General features: G+C 31.2%; 1 protein-coding gene across 7 annotated transcripts in view; it reads left to right on the forward strand.

Moving 5' to 3' along the window:
* Positions 1-14,453, forward strand: part of SUCO (SUN domain containing ossification factor) — a 90,186-nt gene that overhangs the window by 38,667 nt on the left and 37,066 nt on the right. For all 7 annotated transcript variants that reach the window (XM_031936905.1, XM_031936901.1, XM_031936902.1 and 4 more), the window contains 5 exons: positions 7,359-7,513; positions 9,294-9,470; positions 9,617-9,758; positions 12,490-12,613; positions 13,989-14,113. In XM_031936905.1, coding sequence (XP_031792765.1) covers positions 7,359-7,513; positions 9,294-9,470; positions 9,617-9,758; positions 12,490-12,613; positions 13,989-14,113 — 723 coding nt within the window. The remainder of the gene's footprint in view (positions 1-7,358; positions 7,514-9,293; positions 9,471-9,616; positions 9,759-12,489; positions 12,614-13,988; positions 14,114-14,453) is intronic.

The raw sequence follows: 14,453 nt of genomic DNA on the forward strand, positions 1-14,453 counted from the left end.
GAGCCTTCTCTTACTGCCATCACTCAGTGACCTTTCCTCCTCTGAATTTCATTCAGTCTAAATTACCAACTTACCTAGACCTCAGTGATCTTCCTAGGACATTCCTTCTGCTTTCTTAACAAGATGATTGTCTGGCTCAGAATCTCTCTACCTCAGTTTCTGACTTGATACTAGATTTTTTTAATACAAATATTTTCACTGAGTTAGGCTAATTTTTCAGTTTCTCAGAACACTGTCAAGTTCTCAAGACCTATTCCTCTCTTCTACTTCTATTATACACAGGAATAGTAATACCCTTGATCTTGCTTTTTACTCTTGTCTTCCACTTTGATATTTAAGAACATCGGAATTTTGTTGCCTAATACATTTTGTCATTCCATTCATCACTATGCTTCCTTACTCCAAAAATGTTGTCATCATCTTGAATTTTTGTCATCACCTTAAAATTCTACCTGTCAGTACTTTCCCAGGCTTAGTACAATCTCAGTTCTGGTTCTAATGTCCTTCATTCCCAGTTTCATCCACTTGATGAATTACTTCAATGCCTCATCCTTTTGCCAGTCATACCCTGTAAAATCTCAATTCCGGGTTGTTCCTATCAACTGCTGTTTTTTGGTACAAATTTATTTTGTCTCACCTGAGTTCTTAATTCAATAAAGCAATACTTCTACTCTTCCTGTTTGGTTCTATCTTACTCTTTGTAGTGACTGTGCCCAAACATGTAATCCTTTCAAGCCTTGTAAAACATTCTTGGCCTCAACCTTAACTCATATCTCCAAAAAAAAAAAAAATAATAATAATAATAAAAAAATCAAGGCCATTTGCTCTGAGCTCCCTCTTCTCATTTCATCTCTTTTCTGACATCATCCTCACTATCTTTTCCTTTATCCACTCTCTGAAAAAGTAGACCTTTCATTTTGCCAAAGAGAACTCTCTTTATATGTTCCATTGGTCTCACCTCCTCTCTTTAGCATGATACTTTTCTACATTTTTTAATCTTCAGACCCCTTTCTAAAAAAAAAAAGTGTAGCAAATGCTTGGGTAATTTAATATACTATTTCCATCTCTTAGATTAATTTATCAAATTCTTACCATACGTACAATAACTTTCATCTGTAAAATTTCCAAAATAAAAATTTGTGTTTATAAATCTATATACTACTTATAATTAGAAAAAGTCATAATTATATGTGACTTTTTTTTTTTTTTTTTTTTTTTTTTTTGCTGAGGTGATTGGGGTTAAGTGGCTTGACCAGGGTCACACAGCCAGGAAGTGTTAAGTATCTGAGATAAATTTGAACTCAGGTCCTCCTGACTTCAGGGTTAATGCTATATCCACTGAGCCACCTAGCTACCCCAAACATTTTCAAATTAAAAGAAGTAATCCAACAATATGTTAAGCTTATTATTACCTATATGATTCCCTATTAAATTTTTATTTTACAAATTTTGTTAAATACAACATTCTTAATAAAATTTGATCAAATAAAAGATAAAATATGGTCATTGTGAGACTTTTTAATTTGAATAACAGATTGCAATATTTTTTTATTTTACAAATTTTGTTAAATACAACATTCTTAATAAAATTTGATCAAATAAAAGATAAAATATGGTCATTGTGAGACTTTTTAATTTGAATAACAGTTTGCAATGTTTGACTCAACACCAGTGTTAATTCTTGTTGTATATTTTATTTGATTTGAAACAAGAATAAAATAAGATTGTATAATCACACATATGTGATAAAAAATAGGAGAATTTTGCTAGTTCTCTGCTGAGAGATGGGAATTCATTTTTAAATTTTTAGTCACTTTAACAAATGAATATCTAATGATACTATAAAATATTTTTCCTATAACCTATTAACAAGCAGTGCAATAAATGATAAACGTACTTAAAAGTTGAATTGCACAGGTTTCTTCTTAAATAATGTTTTATATAAACCAACTTTTGTTTTCTTTTCAGATGTGATTGTTTTGTTTTCCTCTTCCTTTGGCACATTGGCCATATTCATAAGAGTTCTCAGAACTGACTAGTGTTGCTAACCAGTGCTTTGAAAGTCCATCATATAGAAAAATGGTGATAGGTGTAAACTGGAAAACAGCCTTATTACTGTAGGAAGAAGCAATATAAGATTTGTTTCTCCAGAACATTTATGATGGTTTATGATAGTTTTAAGTGGCTTGTAATTTGCAAGTCCAGCAATCATGGTTTTTAAAACAGCCTGCTGTAAGAACTCAAATATTTTTAACATTTTGATCATATGATTACATAGCTCAGAAAGTAGAGTTAGAAGGCAATAATTTCTGTGGGTGATTTCATTAACTTCTGTGGTATCAGTTTAAGCTAGATTTATCTATTCAGCTCTATTCCCTGTTCTGAACTCAAGAGATCCTATCTATCCAAAGGAAACTCATTATCTTCCCCTCAAAACTCACTTTTCTTCTGAACTTGATGATACTCTTAGGGTACTGCCAACCTTCTAGTTTCTGAGATTATCACTCTTGGTCTTTCACTCTCAAATCCAGTCAGTTGAAAATTTTTGTTATTTACTTTTCCACAGCATCTCTTGTATATAATCCCTTCTCTCCATTTACATACCCTCTACCTTGTTTAGGCCTTTCTCATTTCTCACCTTAACTAATGCAATAATATAATTCTTCTTGCTTCAAGTCTTTCACACTTTTATCCAGCCACCTCTGAGGGATTTTCTTAAAGCACAGATTTGAGCATATAACTCTTCTAAAATAACCTTTTTCCTCAATTCTAGTTATAAACTTTAGTAACTTCTTGTTACCTCTAGGATCAAAGATAGAAGCTTTTGTTTGCCATTTAATAATTTGGCTCCTTTCAGTCTTTGCATTCTGCTTTCGAATTACTTTTTTTTTTATATATATTTTATAGTCCAGCCATACTTGCCTACTTTTCCTTCCTCACATAAGTTCCAACTCTTTTCTACTGCTCTAGCTGTCCCCAAATGCTCTTTTTCTTACCTTCACCGGTTCCATGTTCTGCAGGACACTTGATCTGGTTCAGTCCCTTCAGCTGCTACTGCTTTTTTCCCTTTAGGATTTACATTTGTTTTATATGTTCCCTCCCATTAGAATCTAAGTTACTAGAAAGAAATACTATTTTTAACTTGTATTCCCAGTGCTTAGTACAGTAATCACCAGCAACAGCACTTAAAAAAAAAATAGAAAATTTTAGGTACTATTGAGTATCTTTTGCACATTACTACTTAAGAAATACTTCAATATTTCAGTGATTCAGTCTTATTTATGTGAGTACTCCCTCTGGTGGTACAGATCATAACACATGTATACTTTCTAATGCTCTACAGCCTTTTTCCCCCTATAAACCCTCCTTAAGAGATGGGTATTCTGCTGATATCCTGATACATGTTGCACTGGTGTAGAACATAGAATGGCTTTCTCTCCTTAGTTTTCAAAGCATGACAGGACTATTTCTGGGTATTTTTTTATTTCATTATCTTTTTTAATCCATTTCATTTTTTATAATGTGCTATAACTCATTTATTATCGAATATAAGTGGTCTACTCTCTTTTTTTAACTTTTGATTTCTTGGAGAATGAATTAATCCATGATTTGCCACCATATAGCACTTGAAAAACATTAAGATGGAAGTACTATATAATTTTTTCATTGAAAGTACTATGTAATTAATTTCCCATATGCCATACTGCCTGTTTTACTGCCATTTTATTCTTAGCCTAAATTTCTTAATTTTAATGGACCAGCTTATTTAGCATGTTATTGTTGCATATCATATAGACAAATTATTCTACATTTGTGTGTGTGTGTGTGTGTGTTTGTGTACGTACATGTACGTACACCACATGCCTTTGTATCTCTAAGGAAATTCTGCAGTGTTCTCAATTTGATAATGTTAATATAATGACATTCATAAACAGGAGTTACCGTGTTCAGGAAGATCTATCTTCATTTTTACTATGTATTGGATTTCCTCCATATGAGCAAAAACTTTTTGGTGACTATTTTCCCCTCTCTTATAAATATAAATTTGATATAAATAAGAAATACTGATCTTCAAAGGTATCGGATCTTTCTTAATCTATCTTATATGACTGATTGTCTAACATATTAGTGAAGATATATTCTTGGAATACAAATTGTAATGCTACCAAATTTTGTCCCATCATTTTAAACATGTCTTTGAAATCCACAAACAGTAATAAGCACAGTGGATTCTTATATTATCTTTACTTTTTATTTAGTAACAGTATAATGCTCTAAGGAATATCATCCATGATAGTCTGTTCCCTCTTCTCAGAATTTCGCTATAATTACCCTGATTCTTGGAGGTTATGTCATTGGACCATAAATTCTCTAGAGTCTATTGTTTCAATTATAGTACCTTCATTAGTACCAACTTAAGTACACATAGGCTTACTGATGTCAAATTGAACAGTAGGTGTTGAGTTCTTTGACTAAGCCAACCCAGTTAATAATGAAAAATACAAAATCATAGTTTAGAGTTGAAAGTCCATCTTATTTTTTTAAAATCCCTTCTATGTAATGCAACATGTGATTTTTCTAGTCTTTGTTTGAAGACCTTTAGTAATAGGAAACTCACTACTCTTGTAGGCCTTCCATCATGCCATTTTAAATAGCTTTATTTATTTGGAAATTTTTTCTTTATCAAATTTTAATTCACTTTTGTGCAACTCACTCATTGCTCTACTTGAGCCCTCTGGAGCTAAGAAAGTTCTAATCCAGTTCTGTGTTAGTCTTTTTAAAAATGTTTCATAAGAAGTTTCATCATTGCTACTCCCTGGTCTTTTTTTCTTCTATCAGTTAAACAAACCCAAAATATATAATTTCAAGGTATTATAATTTCAAGGCTCTTCAGCATTCTTATTATCCTTCTCTGGACTCTCGAGGAGATGATTGACCTTTTTAAAACATGGTACCCAGAATTCAATAACCAAGTGTGTTCTAACCCATGAACTATGAGCCAAATCTGGCCCATTGTCTGTTTGTGAATGGTCCCTGAGCCAAGAATGGCATATATATATATATATATATATATATTTTTTTTTTTTTTTTTTTTTACGAACAATAAAACTTCATTTAAAAATGTAAAAACTGGGGGCAGCTAGGTGGTGCAGTAGATAGAGCACCAGCCCTGAAGTCAGGAGACCTGAATTCAAATCTAGTCTCAGACACTTAAACTTCCTAGCTGTGTGACTCTAGGCAAAGTCACAATTGTGAACTTGTTTTTTTTGATCTATACATAATTATATATTCCTATTAAATTTCACTTTTAATTCAGTCTGGTGTTCATAAGATTTTTTTTTTTTTTTTTTTTTTTTTTTACTCCTCACACCATACTTCAGTTGTTTGGTTATTTGTCTTAGTTTTGTGTCATCTGTAAATTGTCAAAGGCTATGTGATTATTCAACTTGATAACTTAATGATAAATCTTTGAGTACTTAAATGGAGACTTCCTTCCAAATTGATAATGGAACAGTGATTACTATTTTGGAGGTCTAATTATTTTTCTGGTTCCTTCCATTTCTGCCAATATACCCCTTAAAAAGTAACATAAGAGAAGCAGTCCAGTCCTATGTGAACTCTTTCTGCTTCTCTAATGGTGGCAGTGTCAGAAAAGTGAAATGTTAAGAAACACGTCATTTTTGTATTTTCTGCGTAAAGTAACTTTTGGAACTCTTAATTGAGATCATTGTGTCATGACCAGTGAATCATATAGGAACTGAATCACATCAATTTTGACATTCAAATGAAATCAAGGAGAGGTACATAAAGTTGTAATGAAATGTGAAGATGTCTTATAAACTCTCTTTGGACAAGCAAAGAGAAATGGACAGGGTTATATCTGTTGCTTAAAAACAGCAAGAAACATCATTTCATGGGTCACTTCTTCCTGAAAGAATTTTAGTTCTTTCAAAAAGACCGCTATGAAGATAATTGTAATTTGTGTATCAGCATTTATTGCAATAGATGAGATTGTAGAAAACTTTTGCAAGGAACTTTGAAACAAATTAACATTGCATTTTAATAACAAGTTTAATGATAATATGAGCATAAGGTCAGCATAGAAAAAAAAGTGTTAGAAAATATGACCAAGAAATGAAAAAGGCAAAAGAATTTCCAGAAGTCTTATCTAGCCTGTAGATCATGAATCCTTTTCTTCAAAAAGAGAATCAAGAGGTAGTTGATATGAGCAGTTCTGAATAATATTGCAAACAATAAAATTTGGATTATATTTTAAGAAAAAGGAGAAATAATTATTGCTAATATCAAAGTACTTCTGAATCAGTTTCCTATGTACAGTATATCAGTTTACTGAGAGATCTGAATCTATATTTACTTAATTAGTAGAAAGAGTAAAAATGAAAATGAGAGTACCCTTGACATTTATGACAAAGGACTAAATTATTACAGCCAGAATAGTGTTCAATCCAAAAATTAGTCCCCCACCTTTTTTTTTCCCTTTCCTTTTTCATTCTTTTTTTTTTTTTTTTGAACATTCGGGGAAAACAATAAATTTGCTATGCTTTTACTCTAATGTAACACAAAGTCATAAGTGTGAGTAATTGAATTTTAAATGATTCTTTCATTCTCAAAAGCTATCTTTGTATTAAAGATAGTAAATGTAAAGTTTAGAGCTGTAAATTAATTTAAATGCTTTTGAGTCTTTTTTATATGAAACACTTTTTTTTCAATTAACAAGTATTTTCTCTACCTTTCCCACCCCTCAAAACCTTAATTTTTTACAAATAAAGAAATTGCGGCAGAATTTACATAGGATATGACAAGTATACTGTGCTGTTCAGGCATCTTATATGTGGGCCGTAATGTTCATTTCTTGGTTTTGACAAATTAGGGTTCAAGCAGAGAATTGTAATGCACTCTAAATAATTTGTAAACAAGGATCAGTTTATAAGGTGATTGGTTGTAACACCATCTCTTTCTCCACCCCTCACCATATTCACTTCCATTTTGTAGTACTTTGCAGAGAAATCATTCAATAAATATTGTTTTGTTAAGAGGAAATTCTTCATTATAGATTAGAGAAAATTAAATGGGACAGTTGGGAAAGTAGAAATAGTGCAGGATTTTTTTTTATAATTTACAATTTTGAAAATGTAATGTGAAAATAAGTAGAATGCGAAATTACAAAGATTTAAATCGTCTGGTAAAGTGGAAAAGGATAATGTTTTTGATGGGAAAAATATTTTTATGAATATTGTCAGTGTAGAAAATATTCTCCATAAAAACCTATTATGGATAAATAAGATGACAGTTAACATTGTGATTTTATATAAATAATATATATTTTTTTGAAACAGGATACACAGTCCAGGATTTTAAGTTCACCTGTAGTTGAGACACTCCCATCAATTGACATCAATGGAGATTCTTCTAGTATAGCTGCAAATATTGAAAATGTTGAGAATATTTCTACCTCATCTACCTCAGAGATCACTCCAGTCTCAAAACCTAAGTATAACTAATTTAATTTTTTTTCTTGATCAAATAAAGATAAAATCTTTTTTCTTTTTGATATGAAGCAATCTTATCCACAAATTTAATTTAGGCAAATAATGCCAGTCTTTTCTTTATCTTTTGATTTTCTAATAATTTGAAAAATTAGATATTCAAATGAAAGGAAGAAGTCCCCTAAAAGAAATATAGTGAATAATCTCTTTACTGTAGTTTTTAGAATTTGTAAATTACCTTGGTCATTTCTATTAAATACCATTGCTGTACTCCTATATATTTTCAGTCTTTCTCCAATATTCCAATCCTATATGTTTTCAATCTTATTTTGTTTTAAGATTGCATTAATTTTAGTAATGCTAAGACATTTCCCCCTTTTTTCTGTTTCTCATACCACATGCATTTTTTAAAGGTATCATTCTAGCAGTACCTTTAAGGAGAAATAAAAGAATTTATGTAAATCGTGGTCCTAGACTCAAGGACTTCATAATTTGCTTTACTGATGCATAATGGATAGAACGGAAATAGATTTTAGAGTCAGAAAAATATGAGTTTGAAATTTAGCTATCGACGAACTTATTAGCATGACTTTGCTAATTACTTAACTGCCCTGATCATTATCTTTCTTAGCCATTAAAAGGGGCTGAAGTACTGACAGTAACTATCTCACAAGATAATTATGAGAATCAAATGAGATGATGTATGTCAAGTGTTTTACACATTTGAGATATTTTTATTGCTGGGGCATAGAGGATAGTTTGAGACATCAGGTTTTGAGTTCCACATCTGTCAGTTTCTGGCTGTGAGTCTTTGAGCAAGTCATTTAAATGTCTTATGGCCTACACATCTTTTTTTTTTTCCCCCTGAGGCAATTGGGGTTAAGTGATTTGCCCAGGGTCACACAGGAGGAAGTGTTAAGTATCTGAGATCAAATTTGAACTCAGGTCATCTTGACTTCAGGGATGGTGCTCTTAGATCCACTGCACCACCTACCTGCCTCCTACACAACTTTTTCTAGGACCTTAAGTTTCAGAGAAGGTATAGTCCTTCATGGGGAAAGAATGTGTCCTTATTTCCCTGTATATGTCTTTGAAATGACAGATTTAGTTACCTGTTCCTTTGTCTATCCTGTCATCATCTTTACCAATCATCATCATCATAAAACACATATATGTAAAATAAAGATTTTTTATGGAATTAGTAAGTCTAAAATCTTTTCCTACAAATAATGCTGGATTTAATTATCCTTTGTTCTTCCCAAGAAATTAAATTTAGGACGGTTTACTATTCTAAAAATAAAAGTCTGAAATGTTATACAAAATTTAGTGTTATTTTATAAAATGATAGATGATTTCTCCTACTATGGCAAGTTTAGCACAATAAAATTTTATTGATATAGACATAGAAACATGGACAATCCAAAGTTAATTAGTACACATAATATATCAGATTGCTTATTGCCAATATGATGTCAATGGAAATTAGATTATTTTAATTATAGTTTTTTCTTTTAAAATACTTGTTTGTGAAATTTGTAGTAAGAAAAGACATTAACAAACTAAATTTAGAATCTTTTTTATATGAATTAAAACAAGGAAATATATTTATATTTATTCTAGAAAATGCTGGATAAGGATACCTGAAAAATTATTTGTTTCAAGCATTGTCTTTCTCACATCTCTTGCCTTTAGTTATGGCATTGTGCTAGACACATTTGTATTTTCAATGGTTTAGTCTTCTTTAATAATCAGAATATTTTTATTTTTATTTTTCTCTAACTTCAGTGAAATAGAAAATTCCAGTGCTGATATCCCACTTGCTACGTTGACTGAAATTGAGCAGTCTGAAACTGACTGTACTATTGGTGGGAGCCTTTTTTCAGACCCCCACGTTGAAAAACATGGGACTCTCGGTTTAGACCATCATGTTGAGCATTCAGCTTTTGTTGGTACACCAGAAAGGTGAGTATGGAAAGTTGTACTTAATTTGCTATTTTTATTGTTAAAAACTTGGTCATTTTAATATATTTGTTTCATGGTTAGATTGCAGTGCATATGATCCAGCCCTTATTTGTCTCTTAAATTTTGTTTTGCTTTCATATACATAGTCTTGTTGGTCAGCATATAGAAAATGCTTCCTCTTCACAAGACAAAGGAATAACTAAATCAGAATTTGAATCAGTTTCAACAAGTGAGCAAGATGCAGATCATCAAAAATCTGCATTAAATGCTTCAGAGAACTTAAAAGAGGTAAGTGAAATCTTTGTCCTGTAATACATTGATGTGTCTGGTGTGTTTTTGATCGTAGTCAGCTTTTATAAACATCAAGTAACTTGTTGCCACATGTTTAGTGAAGGAGAATTGGTTGACAGATCTCTTAGGCCACTGAGACACTCTCAAGGATAAGTTTGTTTCTTCATTGTGTTATAGAGTACTTTCAAAGTTAACAGTTCTAACAAACTGTATTCCCAGCACTATGAACATAGATAGCAAAGAAAATAGTTTATTCTTATCTTTGTTTACTGCCGCTCACAGTAGGTACTAACTTACTCAGTAGATATTTACTCAGTAGGTAATACTCAGTAGATATTTATTGAATTGAATTTTCTTGACATTTATTTATTAATTTTCCACAAGAATAAGTAGTTACCTTTATCAAGATAGAGATTATCTTTTTAAACGAATTGCTAATTGTATATGTACCTTTACACTCTTATAATTCACTAGTATTAATATGAAAAATTTTTTTAAATTTTATTTTTCAAGCATTTAATATCCCTTCCTTACTTTGCTATCCCATATTTGAACAGTAATGTCAGACTGCCTGGTTTTTGTTTTGTTTTGTTTTGTTTTGTTATAGGTTCTTAGAAGGGAGTGGTCACCTCCTGTCATTTATTATTTCCTCATCCCCCAGTTATTAGTCCCTCCATTTTTAAAGGGCAAAAATTACTGTTTTGGGTTTTGCTTTTTTTTACAAGGATGAAGTTATCCTTAAATTTAATTACTCTGAAGGGGAAAAGGGAGGGTTACCACAGAGGACTGAGAATCTGACAGTCTTCCATCATCCAGTTTGTTGTTCTCTGTATTGTTACTCTTACAGACCCTTTAATCTATTTCTTCTTTCTGTTGGGATGATTTGTATTATACTCAGATGACATAGTTAATCTTTCTGACTTTTGACCTTCACTTGGGTGTTATCTATATTTCCTTCCTCTGTTTCTTTGATTTCTTCGTTAGTGTTTTCATTTTTTTTCTTTTTTGAAGGCGAGGGAGAATCCAAACCTGGGATTTAATTGGTATATTTGAGGAATTTGCCTGTACTACATATAGGCAACTGTTTTATAATTTAGTTTTAAAGAATTGCCTAAGGGTCCTGCAATTAAGCAACTTAGCCAAGATCTCAAAGGCAGTATGTTAGAGGCAACTTTTGAACCTAAGCTTTCCTGACTCCATCACATTTTCTCTTAGTGTACAATATTACTTAATAGATATATAAGTAACATTTAAAATATAATGCTATTCTTTGAACAGATACTGATAATTTGATTGAATTGGCCAACTTGATTTGTATACTTTTTATATTTATCTGGTTTTTAAAAGTTAATTAGTTTTTGAAACTAAAAATTAAGTAGAAATATTTGTTGAAGGAGGGCCATGCTTCAATCAACATCCAAATCTTAATATCAATATTAACTTTACCATATAACTTTTAAAGTGTTGAATATATTCCCCCCCCCCCCCCCAGCAATTGGTCTCATTAATTTTTTGTTATCTTTAAAAAAAAGAAAATTTAATAAATGTTTCATTTGTATTAGTTGCCACGGTCTGGTATTTGTGGTAGGGTTACCATCTTTTACTGTTATAATAAACACAGTACTAGAAGTATATAAAGCAAAAATAGATAACCTGACTTTTTTTCCCTCAGTAAAAACCTTTGATAATCCAGAATGATCTAATATTATTTTCATTAGTATCCTTAGAACTCTAAAATTTAAGACTTATAAAGGGATGGCTGAAGATGATCTTTGTGTGTTTTATAGGTACCCAAATGGAAAAACGTTGAAGTGATTCACACAAATCACCCTACAGCTAGCTGGGATTATAATCCTGGTTCTTGTGGTCTTTAGTTTTGTGTTCTTTATCATTTTCTGTTTGCTTCTGTTTCAGTCTATTTTTGAAATTTACCTGAAATTTTGCAATGAAATTCTTTTATTAGGAAGATGACTACTATTGGAATTCCCCATATTTGAGAGCCATCAGATATGATTTCATACATCCATATGATTTTTATTTTCTCAGCACTGAATATATTTCAAATGTTGAACATGAGGAAAATCTACTCCTTGAAGTAAAAAACCAAACAAACAAACAAAAAAACCCAAAAAAAACTTCATCCAGATTACTTAGGGTCAGTTTAGACTAGTGAAACTGTTCTTCATTACTTAATAAAATAGAAAACACTTATAATCTGATCTTCAGTGCCTTCTTCCTATGGCCTGTCTTTATAGCAGCTGAACTCTGGTTTTTTTCATCTACTCCATGTTCTCTAGTCAAATTTTATAACTAACTCTTCTTCAGTGTTATACTAATAGCCCATTTTTTGGGTATTTGTTTATTCCTTCCTTATCTTGAAATCTTCATATCTTTACCCATTGAAATTCTTCTTTAAAATCTATTTCTTTAAGACCTAAGACACCTTATAAACCTTCCAAGATTCCCCTCAGCTAGATATAATCTTTACTTATATCTTTTATGCCACTCTAGTTGACTGTAGAAAATGTACTTAACAGAATATATACTTAAGCAATTAAAAAAAATTGTGTGTGTATATTTTTTATTAAGCCTACTAGGATTTGAGCTTGTGGAGGTCAGAAGCTATTTTTAAAAATTCTTAATATGCCCAGTACCTGGAAGAGTACACTATAAAGTAGGCATTGAATACCTCTTGAAACAAATTTATGTTTAAAAATTTTTTTTTCAGGTAGCAGATTATATAAAGGCTGGAGATATTGACCCCACATCTGTTGTAAGCCCCAAAGATCCAGGAGATATTCCAACATTTGATGAATGGAAAAAAAAAGTTATGGAAGTAGAGAAAGAAAAAAGTAAGCAACAGCTTTATTATCTTTTTGTGTGGAGACTATTTAAATATATTTTTTCTCATTCATTACATAAAATGACTAATATTTAAAATAATGTTATGCTTTTAGAAATCTTAATTTTGGAATTTCACAAGTACTTCTCTAGCATAAAACAGTTATTATTAAATTGTTAACTAAACAATGAATCAATATTAATAACATAAATCAAGTAAATAAAAATTAGATTATTAAAAATTATTAAATTTTATTGGGAATAAAAATTTGAACTATTTCAGAGATGTTACGGACATTTCATCAGGAAGGTTTTTATTTGAAAAAAACAGATTCAGACAAAAATTAGGTTTTTTGTGCTTTGCTGAAATCTTATTTAGGAGACATTGAAATTTGAGTAAGTAGTACAGAACATTTTATAAAATCAAGAGATGTTATACACACATTTATATATAGCATTAGAATTTTTTCTTATATGCTATGACATGTTAAGTGTAGGTTATATGATCTAGTCATAGGTAGACCTGATAGGATTTTGTTATTGTTGAATTTCATTCTAGATATGTTTAGGGTTTTGATTTGTTGTGCCCCTTTTTTTCCCCCACTTTGGTAATACAATCAGCATGAATGAGTCTTTGGCATTAGAATTGGGTAGAAGACTGCATTCATTCAATGAGATATTGTAAGAATAAAAACGATAACGTATGTGCCCCCGTTTGACTAGTTCTTTCTCACTTCATAGTTGTTACTTCCTTGAATCCTTCTTTAACTCATACTTTGCAGTTTGAATTAACAATAAGATATGGTTTTGATAAAGTTTTGATTTAAAATCAGCTAATCTGAAGTGCATGTATAAAGATTGACTTTCATTGTCATAGTTATTTTTCTTTTTCCTGCTATATGGATAGAGTAGAAAGGCCTGAGTGTTAAGTTAAAGAATTCCTTGAAAATTATTGATGTTAAGGTCACACATGTAAACCGCACCATTTCTCATGAGTGAAAGGTTAATATTATATAGAAAGACTATATCCAATGCTTCCTAGTGGAAAAATTGAAGAGCTTATATATCAACTCCCTGATAGTAGAATTTGTTTTATTTAAGATAATAATGGCTAACGTTTATATAGAACTTATCATGGGCTAGACACTGCTAAAAGCTTTACATTCATTTGCTCTAGGTAAGAGGTAGATGCCATTAGATTATTGTCATTAAAGAGATGAAGAAAGTGATGAAAATAGGGGATCGATGATTTGCCCCAACATAACATATACCCATCCCCTCAACACCCTTTCTATTCCCTCTCCCCATAAAACCATACGGATTATGTGTATGAGGTTTAAATGAACATGGGTCTTCCAGACACCTGTTAATAATGCTTATCTACAGGTCAATCAATGCATCCATCTTCCAATGGTGGTCAGCATTCAACCAAGAAGGTCCAGAAAAACAGGAATAATTATGCTTCAGTAGAATGTGGTGCCAAAATATTAGCAGCTAACCCAGAAGCCAAGGTAATCTTTTTGAGAAACTTAAGTTTCTTAGACTTTTAGGTTAAGTTTTTAGAGTAATTAACACAGTTATGTGGTTATATGATATTCACTTACTTTTCTACTTTTTATTCCTGTCATGTGTTATTACAGTCCAAATCTCTATTGTGTGACCTAATGTTTAGTTTTTTCTTTCTCTCCACTATGTATTTCATTCTTAATTTATATCTGGAGTGCCAGTCCCACATCACCACCTGCCTCCTATGCACTTTAAACTGGGTATTATATAGGAATCTCAAACTGAACATGTCAAAAACAGAAAATAGTGTCTTTTTTTTTCAAATCTTCACCTCTTCTGAGCTTT

This window comes from Sarcophilus harrisii, chromosome 4 (genome assembly GCF_902635505.1).
Source record: "Sarcophilus harrisii chromosome 4, mSarHar1.11, whole genome shotgun sequence".
In the NCBI taxonomy this organism is placed as follows: Eukaryota; Metazoa; Chordata; class Mammalia; order Dasyuromorphia; family Dasyuridae; genus Sarcophilus; species Sarcophilus harrisii.